At 41.6% G+C, this 18,400-nt stretch overlaps 1 protein-coding gene across 1 annotated transcript in view; it reads left to right on the forward strand.

The window, feature by feature from the left end:
• The first annotated feature begins 1,155 nt into the window (after positions 1-1,155).
• ace (angiotensin I converting enzyme (peptidyl-dipeptidase A) 1) overlaps positions 1,156-18,400 on the forward strand; it is a 66,104-nt gene continuing 48,859 nt past the window's right edge. Inside the window, exons 1-5 of the mRNA XM_034193820.1 lie at positions 1,156-1,570; positions 11,417-11,587; positions 11,680-11,767; positions 13,735-13,878; positions 13,973-14,164. Coding sequence (XP_034049711.1) covers positions 1,349-1,570; positions 11,417-11,587; positions 11,680-11,767; positions 13,735-13,878; positions 13,973-14,164 — 817 coding nt within the window. The 5' untranslated portion in view covers positions 1,156-1,348. The remainder of the gene's footprint in view (positions 1,571-11,416; positions 11,588-11,679; positions 11,768-13,734; positions 13,879-13,972; positions 14,165-18,400) is intronic.

Consider the following 18,400-nt stretch of genomic DNA (forward strand, 5'->3'; position numbering starts at 1 on the left):
TGGCCTAAGCAGTGGGTCACCCCTCTGAGTCTGGTCTGCTTGAGGTTTCTTCCTCATTATTATCAGAGGGAGTTTTTCCTTACCACTGTTGCCTGTGTGCTTGCTCTATGGGTCGGTAAGGTTAGACCTTACTTGTGTGAAGTATCTTGAGGCAGCTTTGTATGTGATTTGGTGCCATATAAATGAAATAAATTGAATAAATGGAAACTGATGGTTGAATTTTTCGAAGTGGAGATACGGTACCGTATTATGTTGGTTGAATCGTGATGTTGGACAGTTTAAATAACAATAGATGTATTTATACCAATTTGCACTTAGATAAGATACCGTATCAATAGCAACGGCCTGTATCAGTACTCCCAGATTCATGCAGTGGCATTGTGCACTTCCAGACTCTTTGAATTAGTTCAGTTCCACTTGCAGAATTTTCCACCTTTGCATACTGCACAGAACATATCCAGTTTCATACTGTCAGCATAGTTCTGACATACTCTTGAGGTGTATACTTGAGTTGTTTCATGTGTGCTGCTTCTCCTTATCCAGAATTTGAATCACAGTAGTGACACTTTGTCAGTTTGTCTGAGCTGTACAGAATAAGCTAACACCAGACAACAGTTTCCCTAGTAAATGTGTGATGTAAATTTCTGATCCTTGGATTAGTGAGAGAGGTCTCTGTGTGTAAGAGATTACCCAAAGTGAGTGTCTCTCACAGTTTTGTACATTAAAATGCTTTTGCTGCACTCTCTTCAAACTTTATCTTAATCCAGTCAGGCTTTCCTGTCTCATACCCCAATCTGTGTCTTTCTTTTATTTCCCAATCTATAAACGTCCTTCCATCTGCCATTATGTTGAAGGAGGGAACTGAAAACAAAGTGTGCAGAGTCCCTCCCCAAATCCCCAGTGCCAGACGCTTTCGGACTAACACAAACTGATGTGTCGCATCATCTTCCACATAACTGGAGCTGTAAAACCTGTAGATCTGGTACCTGCGGCTGGCAAGCTGGCACAGGAAGTTGTCAGGTAGGTAAAAAGATGAGAGAGGGAGGGAAAGAGAGAGAGAGAGAGAGCGGAGAAGAAGTCTGATACTGATTAGAGGGAAGGCTGCAGAGAAGTGTGGGCTGGGTTACACTGGCACTTAAAAAGACACATGCTTTGGCTCCAGTCAGCTTTTACCAGCAGCCGGTGCTGGAAGGCTGAAGAAGGGAGCAGTGAAGGAGTGGATGAGACAACAGCTCCAGGGGGAAAGTGCAACTCTCACCTCATTGGCACAAGCGTATTTTTAGCCCTGCCTTCAGCCTCTTCCACTTGACACTCATTCTCTGTCCTCTGTCATTGCTGGGAGCGAGCCATGGACAGGTCTCTGTGGTCACTTGTGCTGCTGCTGCCAGTCTTGGGATTCTGCGGCGCTTTGCCGGCTGACTGGCTGCCAGGAAATTACTCTACTACCCCAGAAGATGCAGGGACGTTTGCGTTTGACTACAACAGCACTGCTGAGCAGGTGTTGTTCAGAAGTGTCTCAGCCAGCTGGAACTACAACACCAACTTGACGGACTTCAACTCACAGCTGCAGGTACAGTAGGACATCTGCTGTTGTGAAATCAGATTCCCCCCCCCCTCAATGTTACGTACGCCAATATTTGTGAACAATCACAGCATGAGTCCTGCTCGACTACTCCACTCTTATTCATCGGCCTCCAAAATATTACATTCACTTCCTTGCAAATCAGCCAAACTCAGTTTGGGAGTTACTGGAAACAATAAGATGGATCCAATGTGCTTGTGGTGCAACAGTCTTCATGTATAGCGTGCATATGTGTGGGTCCTTGTGCTGTTATGTTCACTGTTTATTTGTTTAAACCATCTGATTATTTAACCTTCTTTTTCATGATATTTTCACTTTTTGCTCAGCACGTCTAAGTGCAGTTTTCTCCAGATGGACCCGCTGAGTGCAGGATGCAGTTTTACACAAAACAGCTTTACGGTCCATTGAGGGAACATTTGCAGCCGCTTCTTTGCGGCAATTTCATCTCGCCATGTTGCTGAGGAGCGTTTGCGTGAGCAGTGAGAAGTGAGGGAGGATGCTGGCAGGAGAAATATTCAGCCAGACAGACAGTTGTAGAAACCAGCAAAGCTGCAGAGGTGTCGTAGAGACTGACTGGAGGCAAGTGCATAATTATGAGTGCTTAAAGGGTGGTGGCCCAGTGGTTACACTCAAAAAACTGATGTACTGGATGAACACAATTCAATTATGTGCAGGATTTCCATCTAATAAATATATGTTAATTTAGTTGTGGCTACATATATTTATTAGATGGAAATCCTGCACATAATTGAATTGAATTCATCCAATGAGTTAGTTGTTTGAGTGACACACTCAAACAACTAACTCATTGCATTGGATATCATCTAATAAATATATGTAGTCCCAACTAAATTAAATTACATTATCTTGCATGGATGTGCTTTATTTGTGTTGGGGCTACATATACTTATGAGATGGAATTCTTGTGCATAATTGAATTGAGTTCATCCAATGCGTCAGTTTGAGTGATACACTCAAAATACTAACTCAATGGATTGAATTCTATTTAAAAAAATATCTATAGTCGCAACTAAATTAAATGACATTATCTTGCAAGGATGTATTTTATTTGAGTTGGGGTTACATATATTTATTCAATGGAAATCTTGCACATAACTGAATTGAGTTCATCCAGTGAGTCATTTGTTTGAGTGATACACTCAAAAAAACTAACTCACTGGATGGAATGCTTCTAATAAATATATGTAGTCCCAACTAAATTAAATTATCTTGCATGGATGGGTTTTATTTGAGTTGAGGCTACATATATTTATTAGAGGGAAATCCTGCACATTATTGAATTGAGTTCATCCAATGAGCCATTTTTTGAGTATAGTGTGCTTGGTTTCAGTGCATAGAGTTGCCTTAGGAAGGGCATCTGGCATAAAACTTGTGCCAATTCAACGTGCAGATCCACCTTGGATTTGCTGTGGTGACCTCCAGTGAAAAACAAGGGAACAACCGAAGGGACTTACTTACTTACTCATGAATATGTAAACAGATTAACTGTAATACCGCCGGCATGTTAGCAAACATTCTGCAGAGCCTCAGTGTTTGAGGGTTTTTTTTTTATCTGTGTGCTTTGACAGCTGTGACAACAGAATTTCACTGCACAATTGTTGGCTCAGAACAGGTTTGGATGTGACAGGGTGAGGCTGCAGAATGTGCTATGCTATCCAAAATGTGAAAGGAATCTTTTTTTTCTCTCTCTCTCCCTGGACAGTTCAAAGATGCGATCAAAGTGGCACTACATGCTGAGCTCAATGAGATCTGGCAGATAAGGACACCGTGGCTGCTCAACCTGACAGAGACTGAGAAATGGCTTCCGCGCCTCTTCTCGTCGCATTTTCTATCTCTGTTTGAGTTATTCAGAGCTGTAGACTAAAAATAGGGTTCTTCATTGGGAAACTAAAAAAGGCCTCACTCACTCACTGCTGTACCAGACCGTCGTGGTGAAGGTGCTGAGCCACAAGGCGAGGCTCTCGATATATGCTCCTATCCTCACCAATGTTCCTGAACTTTGAGTAATGATCGAAAGCATAAGGTTGCGGATATAAACGGCAGATATGAGGTTCCTCCGTCGGGTACCTGGTCTTACACTCCTGGACTTTCCGCATGAGTCTCTGAGTAGAGTCTCTGCTTCTTCGCATAGAAAGGAGCCAGTTGAGGTGGTTCAGGCATCTGGTGAGGATGCCCCCCCTCCCCGGTCGGTAGCGAGTGAAGTCACCCCGCTACGAACTCGCCCAAGGTGAGGTCACCCCACTTTTTTCGGTGAAGTCACCCCACTCCAGCTATCCATGCTTATTTTTAAAAATCATTAAGAATGACTAGTTTAAAGTTAGGGACCCACCAGTATGATGTATAGAACTGGGCAGTGTTCCCCACTTCTTTCATTAATGGCTCTTTACCTGTCAATTATATTTATGACCTTAAATCATCACCTCACTAACAAAACATGAGTAAGAACAGTGTATTATAGAAGAATTGAAATATTGTGTTACTAGAATGGGGTGACTTCACCTTGACTGGGGTGACTTCACCTGGAGTGAGTTCGCAGTGGGGTGACTTCACTATGAACCCTCCAGGTCGTCTCCCTAGGGAGGTTTTCCAGGCATGTCCAGCTGGAAGGAGACCCTGGGGAAGACCCAGGACATGTTGGAAGGATTATATTCCCCATCTGGCTTGGGAATGCCTCGGGATGCCCCAGGAAGAACTACAGGACTTGACTGAGGATAGAGAAGCATCAGATGAGCTGTTTAGTTCCTACCCGGATAAGCAGCAGAAAATGAATGAATGAATGAATGAATGAAGTGCAATCTTCCACCAGGACCCAAATGGAATCAATGGCTTTAAAATTTTGTGGGTCCACCCAATTATTTTACTCCAAATGTGTGCACACAAGCCAGTGTGATACCCAATAAAGTAGATGGGTATTTAATTGAAAGTAGTTTCATGTCTCTGGGTCCTCAGCCTCTGACATCAAGGGATACCTGGTAAAACCTTATGGCACCATGAGGTCATTGGTCTGAGTCCTGTATAGACCCTGAGGCATGTCGGTGCTTATTCCCGGATTCAGTCACATGAAGCAGATGAGTCTGACTCCACTGGAAGGGATACCAGTCTACAGGTGTCTTCCCCAGCCAAACTGGCACCAATATACAGCCGAGTGGACTGGACAAAGGAAAGTAGCTGTCTTGTCCAAGGATACAGCCTGGTAGCATGAGCAGGAATAGAACCCAGGTCTGCAGATTAGCAGACCAGCTCCTTATTATAGCTCCTAGTGGCTTTGGGAAAATGCCAAGAGATAAGGTGGTGGATCTTTCAGGTCTTGGTGCTTTCTGTCTGTGTATAGTTGTAAGACGGGGATGCTAACAAGTGACCCAAGTCAACAACTGGATGTCTTTGAGCATGCAACAGGACCTAGGGTGGCTCCGTAGTGTGGTTATGTGGCAACCGACCAGACAATCTTTTCAAAGTTTGAGAATCTCTTACAAAACACAGCATGTCAGATGGTTTAATAGTGATTTCCTCAACTTCTAAAATTAATCCGCTTTTACCAATCAGATGCAAACATTAAGCTCCACCTCCTGTCGGCTGGCAGTGTAATCTGATGCCCCATAATTCTCTGCATTGACTTTTATCTTTCTAATATAGAAACCGACAGAGCAATCGCCAAACCATTAAACACACACACACACACACCGTGACAGCGGTGAATGGAGTCGTGCAGATAGACTCAACAAATCACTTCACAGGCTCCTGCTGAATGAAAATTAATGACTGATGCCCTTTGAAAAACCAGAAATTACCATTGGAATCAAACCTGAGGTTCAGCTGCCTTCAAGTTGTTTCATTTCATGGGAAATTTCCTCTTCTTTTTTTTAAATGTGAGCTAAAAATACAGGCAGTGTCTCCCTCTGCGGCGAATTCAGGTGAAGGCTGTAATTTTGAAAAGCCCTAAAATAATTGTTTTTCACAATAAAGTATTTAAGAAGATGCAGTGTTACATTAGCGAGGAAATGCTTCACTTTAAGCAAAATAACCTACATTTAAGGAAGGAAGATGTTGTTTGTTCATTTTGTGGATAATTTACAGAAGTATAATTAAACAGCTGTTTTGCAGTTTTTTGTTTTGGTTTTTTTTTATGTTGGGTGTAACTTAGAATTGTCCTTGATAATCTGATTATCTGGGTGGGAAAAGGGAAACATTCTGGAAAATGATGGAGATGAGCACAAAGGTTAAAGAGTTAATACTTCAACCCACTGTCAGCGGTTTCCCATCCAGCCGGCTGCTGTTGTCGATCAGTGTGTGGCTCAAAAGCAGGGCTGTCAAGTTTTTTTTGTTTTTATTTTTATTAAATTTCTATGTGATTCTTGCATATTTCATGATTCAAACTGTAGGGTTACTGCAGGGGTCCAAATGTCTTTTGTAAAATGTGTAAAAACCATTAACCTATATTGCATATAATCACATAGGAACCAATGCAGGGGTGCATTATTACGTTCGCCAAGCACATAATATAGTCATCGCGTTTATTTATTTATTTGTCTGTCTGTTGGTGATCTGGATCCGGATCCAGAAGTGGATGCAGATTCTGGCTGAGGATTTCACTTTATAGGATTTGAAGGATTACGTCAAAATTTGCACCATAGATACATATTAGGGCATGGAAGACTCACTGAATTTTGGAGATGATCCGGATTCTGGATCAAGATTTCACTCGTTTAAAGGGGAATCGCAGCATTTTTCAACTTATTTATTTAGCTGTTTTTTTTTTGGGGGGGGGGGGGGGGGGGGGGTTCAACTTCTCACTTGGGTAAATAGGTTTAAGTGCCCCACTATTTATTTTACAATGTCAGCAGTCATAGAGCTACATGATGTAGGTTGAAACTAAACTCTTGTTGCCACCAGACAGGCAAAAATATCAAAGCATCTGCCAATATGGAGAACATCCAGAAACATACAGTAGTGTTCAGAATAATAGTAGTGCTATGTGACTAAAAAGATTAATCCAGGTTTTGAGTATATTTCTTATTGTTACATGGGAAACAATGGTGGTACCAATGTACAATTTTAACACTGGTGGAAACAATGTGGTACCAGTAGATTCAGTAGATTCTCACAAATCCAACAAGACCAAGCATTCATGATATGCACACTCTTAAGGCTATGAAATTGGGCTATTTAGTAAAAAAAAGTAGAAAAGGGGGTGTTCACAATAATAGTAGCATCTGCTAGGCATTAATTTTGTTGGTTTGGAACCAAGATTTTGCTCGGTTACTAGTGTGCTTGGGGTCATTGTCTTGTTGAAACACCCATTTCAAGGGCATGTCCTCTTCAGCATAAGGCAACATGACCTCTTCAAGTATTTTGACATATCCAAACTGATCCATGATACCTGGTATGCGATATATAGGCCTAACACCATAGTAGGAGAAACATGCCCATATCATGATGCTTGCACCACCATGCTTCACTGTCTTCATTGTGAACTGTGGCTTAAATTCAGAGTTTGGGGGTCGTCTCTCAAACTGTCTACGGCCCTTGGACCCAAAAAGAACAATTTTACTCTCATCAGTCCACACAATATTCCTCCATTTCTCTTTAGGCCAGTTGATGTGTTCTTTGGCAAATTGTAACATCTTCTGCACGTCTTTTATTTAACAGAGGGACTTTGCGGGGGATTCTTGCAAATAAATTAGCTTCACACAGGCATCTTCTAACTGTCACAGCACTTACAGGTAACTCCAGACTGTCTTTGATCATCCTGGAGCTGATCAATGGGTGAGCCTTTGCCATTCTGGTTATTCTTCTATTCATTTTGATGGTTGTTTTCCGTTTTCTTCCACATGTCTGCTTTTTGTCCATTTTAAAGCATTGGAGATCATTGTATATGAACAGCCTATAATTTTTTGCACCTGCGTATAAGTTTTCCCCTCTCCAATCAACTTTTTAATCAAACTATGCTGTTCTTCTGAACAATGTCTTGAACGTCCCATTTTCCTCAGGCTTTCAAAGAGAAAAGCATGTTCAACAGGTGCTGGTTTCATCCTTACATAGGGGACACCTGATTCACAACTGTTTGTTCCACAAAACTGACAAACTCACTGACTGAATGCCACACTACTATTATTGTGAACACCCCCTTTTCTACTTTTTTTTTTTTTTTTTTACTAATAGCCCAATTTCATAGCCTTAAGAGTGTGCATATCATGAATGCTTGGTCTTGTTGGATTTGTGAGAATCTACTGAATCTATTGGTACCTTGTTTCCCATGTAACAATAAGAAATATACTCAAAACCTGGATTAATCTTTTTATTCACATAGCACTTCTATTATTCTGAACACTACTGTATTTGTGCATATTTGTCTCAGATTTGAAGAAACATGCTCCCTTACCTGAGCCATCGTGAACGTTTTGTTACAATAACATGTATATTGCACCAACTTGAAGTACGTTGTAATAAGATTAGTAGTCTAACAAAGCTAGAGAGGGCACTTGGAGCATGTACCTCCACCAATGTCAATCAGTCCTCTGGAGATAAAGTGGAGGCACAGTTTGCTCAAAGTCCAAAAAACAAAGGAAGAATGGTGATATTTATGCAGTGTCTACAGCTTCACCAAATTTCACTGAAATCTATTAATGTGTTTTATTAATGCCATGCCCACTGCACGCTCCCAACACCGCACACAGAGAAACAAAAATGCAGATGATATCAACTCCCTGGTGGAGATAACTAAATGCCAGGAAAATCAAAACCAGCTCACCAACACAATAGCAAAGCCCTCACTTATTTAAAACACAGTAGGCTTCAGAAAACATTTTAAAGACAAGTTGACCACCCCCACGGGTCATCACAAAACTTGATCTGAAGACAAGGGCTGACTGCAAACCTCTGTTCAAAGTGACCCGTTTATCAGCAGTATCTACAACATTCCAGAATTTAGCAGTATTTCCGAGTTTCTGACTTGTTTCTGTGGCTTGTTTTAGAGCCTTTCCTTATTGATTTGTAAATATAAACCCTTTTCTCCTGGTGTAATCCTGTGAAGGACCACTGAAACTGAAAAGTAACTGAAAAGTTAGGTTTGATAACCATTAATCCGCTAACTGAAAAAATAACTTTTATAACGTTAAACCACTAAAAAATTTCGCAGATGTTATTGCTAACCACTAACCTTTAGTATTGACTCTGTCCCAGCCACATCGGATTACACTGTCAGCTACTGATAAGCCAGTTTTGAGGTTAAGTGCCGCAGGGGCTGCTGGGTAAAGTAAAAGGTCAAGTCACATAACCAGGACATTCCCAGAATCGCAAACACAAAACAAATCCACGAAAAATAAAAACAAACAAAAAATAAAATCCCAATCACTGTCATCATTTCAATCAAAAGCAGTAAATCGCAGTATTAGAAATCAGTTTATCTCTATATTATATATTTATAAACCGTATTCATTCACAAACAAAAAACAAATGCACATAAATAAATAAATAAGTAAATAAATAAATTAAAATCCCAAACACGGTCATCGTCTTTATAAAAAACAGTAAATCACAGTGTTAATAGTCACAGTTGTCTGTACTATATTTATAAATGGTTACAGGAGTGGCTCAGCCATGTTGCATTTGTAAACATGACACAAAACAAACTCACGAAAAATAAGTAAATAAAAAAAATTTATCCCAAACACTGTTATTTTTGTCAAAAACAGTACATTATATTTATAAACATTAACGGAACTAATGGCTCACCCGTATTATGTTCATAAACACATCAGTTCCTGTTCATTAACAGGAACTAAAATATATGATTTTAGGGTTTACAAACGCTTTTGACCATTAAACTTTACTGACTTTACCAGCAAAAAAAAAAATGTTAGCAGACTGAAAGTCAGCAGAACTAAATTTAGCGAAAGCCAATTGGTCCGCTGATGGTTTTCAAAGTTAGCTAAAAAGCTAATCCACTAATGAAAAAGTTACCTTCGCTAATTAGCGGTTAGCAGATTAGCGAAACTGTGCCCACCACTGCCACACGGTGGTTGGTTGTTTGAAAAGCCCAATATGCTAAGAAGATGCCAGAAGCTTATTAAAACCTTTCGATGTGGAAATGCTGAGTCACAGACTTCTCCAAAAGCTGCGTGAGACTCTTTACCTGCTTCCCGTAAAAAACTTTACATCCTTGATAACATCCGAGCAAGACAGTTTAATTAGGTAGAGAAAATTTTTTTTATAACAAATTCGACCTGTTTCTAAGACTAGAAAATTTGGCAGCAGGCCAGCTGGTTCTTCAGCAAAGCTTTTTGAAGATGTTCAGTAGAGGTAGGCGGATGGATCCTAATATCGATACCAACGCTGGTATTGATATTGAACGATCCTCGTGTAAAAAGATCGATACTCAACCTTTTTTCTCTCCCGCACGCACTGACTATTGCGCACACAGATTCATCAAAGTCTACTCTCTGTCTGTAAGAGCAGCGCTGCGCTGTGTCACAACACGGAGCAGCGCACCCTCCCCCCTCTGGTCTTTTGTTGTTGCGCCACCTTGAGTCAGCCCTCTACCTCAGGAGATTTTGTTTTTAAGTTGTGTTGAGTGATATTCAAAATGCTGCAGCTAGAGTACTGACGGGGACTAGAAGGAGACAGCATATCTCACCCATATTGGCCTCTCTTCATTGGCTTCCTGTTAATTCTAGAATAGAATTTAAAATTCTTCTTCTTACTTATAAGGTTTTGAATAATCAGGTCCCATCTTATCTTAGGGACCTCGTAGTACCATATCACCCCAATAGAGCGCTTCGCTCTCAGACTGCAGGCTTACTTGTAGTTCCTAGGGTTTGTAAGAGTAGAATGGGAGGCAGAGCCTTCAGCTTTCAGGCTCCTCTCCTGTGGAACCAGCTCCCAATTCAGATCAGGGAGACAGACACCCTCTCTACTTTTAAGATTAGGCTTAAAACTTTCCTTTTTGCTAAAGCTTATAGTTAGGGCTGGATCAGGTGACCCTGAACCATCCCTTAGTTATGCTGCTATAGATGTAGACTGCTGGGGGGTTCCCATGATGCACTGTTTCTTTCTCTTTTTGCTCTGTATGCACCACTCTGCATTTAATCATTAGTGATCGAGCTCTGCTCCCCTCCACAGCATGTCTTTTTCCTGGTTCTCTCCCTCAGCCCCAACCAGTCCCAGCAGAAGACTGCCCCTCCCTGAGCCTGGTTCTGCTGGAGCTTTCTTCCTGTTAAAAGGGAGTTTTTCCTTCCCACTGTCGCCAAGTGCTTGCTCACAGGGGGTCATTTTGACCGTTGGGGTTTTACATAATTATTGTATGGCCTTGCCTTACAATATAAAGCGCCTTGGGGCAACTGTTTGTTGTGATTTGGCGCTATATAAAAAAATTGATTGATTTTTTTTAAACAAAAATGTTGATTGTGATAATAATGTATTTTGTTGTCACATCCAATGTTTGGCGAAATTCTATCCTAGGTCTTTTGGATTCTTTGGATCTATGAAGCTTAAATATGAAAAAGTATCGGTATCGATATCGGCGATACTGGGCCTGTATTTACTTGGCATCGGATCAATACCAAAATTCCTGGTATCGCCCACCTCTAGTGTTCAGTGTCCTAGTACTCCCATTCCTCCCAAACACACAACTGTTTTTGGTGAAATTTGTATTTTCTAATGTGACTTTAAGTGCTTTGCCTTTTTGTCAAGACCATTTTCAGCATAAAAGTACGAACACTTTAACGCAACATTCAAATATAGTTATAAGCCTTTGGCACTTCAAATAAGAAGACTTCCATCCTGCTGCCGTTCACCTCTTCAGTCCTTTGTCTTTAGGTAAATGCATCCTTGGAGGAACAGGCCTTCACTGAAGCCTGGGGGTTGAAGGCTAAGAAGGTCTTCCCTCCTACGTTTCTCGAGACACTACCTGATAACTCAACCAAGACTCTCATCAGCAAAATCAGCATATTGGGATCTGCCAACCTGCCCCATGATAAAAGACTCGAGGTTTGTTCCTCAGTTGTACTGTGTTTTACGAGCCACAATGAACTGTCTGCTTTATTGTGTGTAATTCCATGATCTGCTTTTTATGTCTCCAGTATAACACGATTCTCAGCACCATGGACAATATTTATTCAACAGCCAAGGTGCATCCAAAGCCAAACATAAGCTGGAGTTTGGAACCTGGTGAGTTCAACAATAACAATGTCATACAAGAGAGGAAACTGGGAAGAGAAGCATTTCTGAGTGCTTCAGATCCTATCGCCTCCAGGAAAAGTAACAGGATGGGTACAATTACTTTGGAGAGGTCTCCAAAGGAAGCATTATGGTGGTGCCCAGAGGTGTTGAGTGAAAAGCCATTTTCAAACCACATCGGGCTGCTTTTAATGCTGCAAAGATGCGGTAAACAAAAGCATTGTCAGCAGCCACCAGCGAGGTTATTCAACCAAGATGGTAGAAACTATTACCAGTAACCAAGCGCAGATGCAGACGTTTATTCTCAAGATACAGTCGCTTGAGAATTATCAGTCAGTTGCACAGTGGAAAAAAATCTGGGGTGGAACGGTGTTACCTCAGGTTATGTGGCACAGCTCTTTAGAAAAACATTACTCAGTATAATAACAAGACCCTCATCAACCTTAACTATTATCTTGACCTTCAAGTTGGACCTTTTCCTCGCCTTTATTTCCCATTTGTAGCTTTTCGAAGTACGTTGGATAGGATGAGTCAAATTCCAAAGATAATATACAGAAACCGTTTATGGAAATGAATCTGCTGTTGTTGAACTTAATGACTTAAAAGGTCATATGATTGTCTGTCTGCAATGTGGGTGTAGTGTGGCTGTTCTCCATAAACACTTTGAGTTTATTCTGGTTTCTGACTAAACTATCTGCCAAGGACATAATAAAGCCATCGGCATTTATTTATTTATCTGTCTGTCTGTTAGCAGGATTACGTCAAAACTACTGCACAGATTTTGATGAAATTTCCACCGCGGATTAGGCCATGGAAGAACCCATTAAATTCTGAGGTGATCCGGATCTGGATTTTGGATCAAGTTTCACTTTATATAGACTTTGAAGGATTATTGTTAGCAGGATTACATCAAACCTACTGCACAGATTTTGACAACATTTTGAACACAGATGCATATTAGGCTACGGAAGACGCCATTAAATTTTGGAGGTGATCTGGATCCGGAGGATTCTGGATCACATTTCACTTTATATAGGTATTGAAGGATTATTGTTAGCAGGATTATGTCAAAAATTACTGCACAGATTTTGACAGCATTTTTAACACAGATGCATATTAGGCCATGGAAGATGTCATTAAATTTTGGAGGTGATCTGGATCCGGATCAGGATTCTGGATCACATTTCACTTTATAGGTATTGAAGGATTATTGTTAGCAGGATTACGTCAAAACTACTTCACGGATTTTGATGAAATTTTCACCGCAGATAGATATTAGGCCATGGAAGAATCCATTAAATTCTGGAGCTGATCTGGATTTTGGATCAAGTTTCACTTTATATAGGCTTTGAAAGATTATTGTTAGCAGGATTACGTCAAAACTACTGCATGGATTTTGATAACATTTTCAACACAGATGCATATTAGGCCACGGAAAGACGCAATTAAATTTTGGAGGTGATCTGGATCCGGATCTGAATTCTGGATCACATTTCACTTCATATAGGCTTTGAAGGTTTATGTCAAAACTACGTAATGGATTCTGACCAAATTTTCACAACAGATACATATTAGGTCATGAAAGACTCCACTGAATTTTGGAGGTGATCCAGATCCGGATTCTGGATCAAGAGTTCCCTTTGTATAGGTTTTGAAGGATTACTTCTGAACTACTTCACGGATTCTCACCAAATGTGCACCACAGATAGATATTAGGCCATGGAAGACGCCACTGAATTTTGGAGGTAACACAGATCCGGATCCAGATTCTGGATCAAGATTTCACTCTATATTGGCTTTGAAGGATTACTTCAAAACTACTTCACATATTCTCACCAAATTTGCATCACAGATGTTAGGGCATGGAAGACTCCACTGAATTTTGGAGGTGATCTGGATCCCGATTGGTGGACTTCAGTAATCTCTGATTGCTCTTGTTTTATTTGCTCTGTTTGCAGAATTGACAGAAATCATGGCCAACTCTAGGAGCTACAAGAAGCTCTTGTTTGCCTGGGAGGGTTGGCACGATGCAGCAGGTACACCACTCAGAAACCACTACCCCAGGTTTGTGGAGCTCAGTAACGAGGCCTCTAGAGCCGATGGTAAGACCCCTTCTTTGAAAACTTTACATTATGACCCAGAAGTTAATAATGCTGAAAATTGTAATGATGGAGATGAAATGAACATGTCATTTAGGCTACGAGGACACTGGTGCTTACTGGCGCTCATGGTACGAGACGAAAACCTTTCAGAAAGACTTGGAGAATCTCTACAAGACCATTGAGCCGCTCTACCTGAACCTACATGCCTTTGTACGCCGCAAACTCTACAACCACTATGGTCCAAAGTACATTAACCTCAAAGGACCCATCCCCGCTCACTTGCTAGGTAAAATGGTTGAACACATTTTCGGTTAGACCCCGTCACACTTAGAACAAAGGAGCATGAGCCAAGCTGAATAAGCCTGAATGTTAAAAAAAAAACATGATTTGTGCCACACCTGGGGGGAATAAGAATTGCAGAGGACAGCTGTCGGAATATCCAGACTGTGCGCCGTCCCATCCCAACTGATTCGTGCAAGTGCCATGCGCATGATCCCCCGAATGCACTACAACTGTTGGTGGAACACTGTAAGAGTACCTGCCAGAATGCAGTAAGAGCAAATAAGAATGCACTTACAAGCCGTACAATTGTGGGCCAATTGTGGTTCGGCAGGATATAATCCAGCAGCACTCGAGGTGCGCTTGTGGTGCATTCAGACACATTCCAGACATTCAGCCGCAGCGGAAACATGCCGAACGTCCCCACGAACACGATGAGAATATCAGTGGTGGGCACTGTTCAGCTAATCCGATAACTGATAATTATTGAAGCTAATGTTTTTGGTTGCGAATTAGCTTTTCAGATAAATTTTAAAACCATCATCGCACCAATTATCTTCAGATAAATTTAGTTCTGATAACTTTCAGTCTGCTAACGTGAGAAAAGTGAGCAAACATTTTAGTCCCTGTTGTGTATAGATCAGTGGTTTGTGGCAGACTGGCTGTTGCATGTTGATGATGTCATCATCAAGTGCAAGACGTGATTGGCCGGTTGACACAGCGATCATTGTGGGTAGTGTAGTTCAGGTTCACTTTGGACGTTACACTGTTACCGTCCGCTCGACACAAACGAAATGGACTAATTTTAACATTATTTTATTTTATTTCTTCGTGGCATGGGATAATTTAATTGCCAAGACTAGGTGGGAGAGAGGAGATCTCACGGCGCAGCTGCAAGGACTTCTCTTCACCATTTACACACCGTTTTGGATAATCAGGACGCTTTATGTGGAATATTTTCTTCAGAATTTAATGAATCCCACTGAAACTAACAGGCAAGAATTTATATTTACTACGTGTCTTTTACTCTGCCAGTGAATGCATTACTAACAACAACTCTTTGGTTAGCTGTGCCCACCACTGCAGAATATAACGAATGCCGTTATCATGCCATCCGACTTTCAGAATGCAGTCAGATGGCACTTTGACTGCTGTTCGATAGTTTTTCCACTTTGACTGCGCCACAGATGTTTTGAACATGTGCAAAACATTCAAGGCGGCCACATAACTGTGCCTGGCTGTTTAGACTACGCTCAGAATGCTGTCCGACAGTTGCAAATGCACCTCGACACCTCCCGAATGTGGGTCGACTTTTCATTCGGATGGGATTTGGGCTTCTTCGGCCTCTAGTGTGTCAAGACAGCTTGATATGTGACTGAGATACACTATTAGTCAGGTTCACTATGGAACTTAATTGGCTTTTTGGAGATTAGCAAAACGACACACCCACCAAAAAAGTAGGCAATAAAAGTTGCAAGTGAAACACTGTGAACCTGACTATATCAGACTTCAGACAACTTTATTGATCCCAAAAAAGGGCAATTACGTTTACACTCCAATTACCTCAGACAAGATACAGCAATTAATCCACAATTATTACTTGTTTACCGTAATAATGGCACACATCAAAATTAAAGACAACACATACATTTGACATTGTTTATGTGTACTAAACTCGAAGCAGTCCATCATCCGAATTGAGGTAAAGTGGGTGAAGGCCGCTACAACTGGAGTCGCGCTGCCGCTAGCTTGGGGGGAACAGGGACCTGCCGCAGCTTAAAAACCGCGCAGCCCCCGGAGGGGGAAGGGGTGGCGTGAGCGGTGGCCGGGATGGGGTAAGTGATGGGGGAGCAGGAAAGGAGGTAAAGGGAACAATGGAGCATGCTTCAGTCTTGTCCATGTGTAAGTCTGTCAGTCTATTGTCTTTGTGGGTTGAGATAAGAAGGAGCCGAATAATCTCGCCAAAGCCTGAAGACATTCCTCTGGAGGAAAACATTGGGCAATTTGTCCTTGAGGCTAGATAAGCCTGGAGTGTTGTGGTTGAGCAGTGAAAAACACATTTAAGTTCCACTTGAACAACCAAATCCCAATTATGAATTAAGAATATTCCCAATTATGAATTAAGAATATTCTCGGGCCTCCGAAACCTTCAGCTTCAACTGCAAGGCACACATCAGCTCCAAGATGTCATCCAATTTGCGCTTGAGTTCAAGAGTCAACGCAGTCTGAGAATGCACTGCCTTGCCAACCTCGTTAATCATGACGGACAAGTGAGGGGCCGTGGTTCTTGATGCCGCCGTCTTGCCAATTTTCCGGTAGATCAGGGCAGCACATAAGCCACAAAGTACCAGCCCTGCTACCATGAGACCAAAAATGAATAAATCCTCGACATCCTCAATGGAGAAAGGCGCCACGCATGCAACACGCCAAGACCCCCAGGAGTTGAGGGCATAGCCTGCAGGATACGTTCCATCTGGGCAGGTAGGATCCCCCGGTCCTTACCTTCTTGCAGAAAAAATGGTGTCAATAGCGTTCAGAGACCAGCTGATCAATTCCATGGTTAATCCGATAGTAGTCCAATAGATCCAGAATCCAATACAATTTGAGGAATTCAGTCTGGTGAAGTAGGGACTTGAAGGTTAAAGGCAGAGAACAGAGATAAGGGAGAGTGGAGGAGATGGGACCGCCCTCGTCGGAGTCCCAAGCACACTATATCCAGTTCTTGATGACAAAACCTCATTGGTAACTGGTTGAATATGACACATTGTAATTTTTAAAGGCGAATTAATGCCATAAATGCTGTGTATTTACTATTCATAAACATTATTGCATCAAGTACATATTGTAAAAGGTGTATTGTATCACAAATCGTCAAGTTAAGTCATATTTATGGTGGTACGGTCAGATCGCTCGGTATCCCATCATTCATCCATGATGCCTGCTGCCCAGTTTAATGGGTTCCATGACAAAATCCCAGTGGACAAAATCCCAACAGACAATATCCCAGTGGACAGAATCAATTTTAATTTCAATGTATTTTCATTTATATAGCACCAAATCACAACAAGGTTGCCTCAAGGTGCTTCACACAAGTAAGATCTAACCTTACTAACCCCCAGAGCAACAGTGGTAAGGAAAAACTCCCTCTGTGGAAGAAACCTCAAGCAGACCAGACTCAAAGGGGTGACCCTCTGCTTGGGCCATGCTACAGACAAAAATTCCAACCCCTCGTTACAAAAATGGACAAAATCCCAGCGTCATTCCAAAGTCCCACCTCACTTGTTAACAGGTTTCATCTTTTTCAGAATAGTGATCAGATTATCAGGTGCCAAAACCTGAGCACTGTGTTGAGATGACACCATAGTTGTCCACTAGGATTATGTCCGTTGGGATTTTGTCCACTTTTGTAATACTGATTGAGATTCTGTCTACTAGGATTATGTCCATTGGGATTTTGTCCACTGTTGTAATCAGGAGTTGGGATTCTGTCCACTAGGATTATGTCCATTGGGATTTTGTCCACTTTTGTAATAGGGAGTTGGGATTCTGTCCACTAGGATTATGTCCATTGGGATTTTGTCCACTTTTGTAATAGGGAGTTGGGATTCTGTCCAATAGGATTATGTCCATTGGGATTTTGTCCACTTTTGTAATAAGGAGTTGGGATTATGTCCATTGGGATTTTGTCCACTTTTGTAATAAGGAGTTGGGATTTTGTCCACTAGGATTATGTCCGTTGGGATTTTGTCCTGTCACCACTTAACTGTGACACTCACTCCTGGTTTGAGGGTGTACAGTGCCAACTGCACCTCCCTCAACCTTCTCTATATGCATTTCTGTTATCACATCTATTTGCTGGATAGACTGTGCATGCGTTCGCCTAAATGCTGGGATTGGCGGTCTTGGTAGAATCCTCAGTGCTGCTAGAATACATTGAAATATCTTCAAGAGTAGATTCCTCAAACAGCAGAGTACTTTTTACTTCCACCAGTTTGCTATAAATAGTCCGACTTCAAATGCCAGATGAAATGGAAAAGCATTGCATCGGTTCCTGTAATGTTTGGCTGATTTCTTCCACAACCACCCCAAGAATTCACACAGTTTATGACATCAAATTTCAAGCCTGGCTTTGCAGTAATGCCTTTTGTTGGCTCTAGGATATACCCAAGTCATGTGACTAGAGACCGTGTGCTTGGCCAGTACTCTGATCTGAATTGGTCAATTGCAGGTTTAACGTGTTCAG

This window comes from Thalassophryne amazonica, chromosome 18, assembly GCF_902500255.1.
Source record: "Thalassophryne amazonica chromosome 18, fThaAma1.1, whole genome shotgun sequence".
NCBI classification, from domain to species: domain Eukaryota; kingdom Metazoa; phylum Chordata; class Actinopteri; order Batrachoidiformes; family Batrachoididae; genus Thalassophryne; species Thalassophryne amazonica.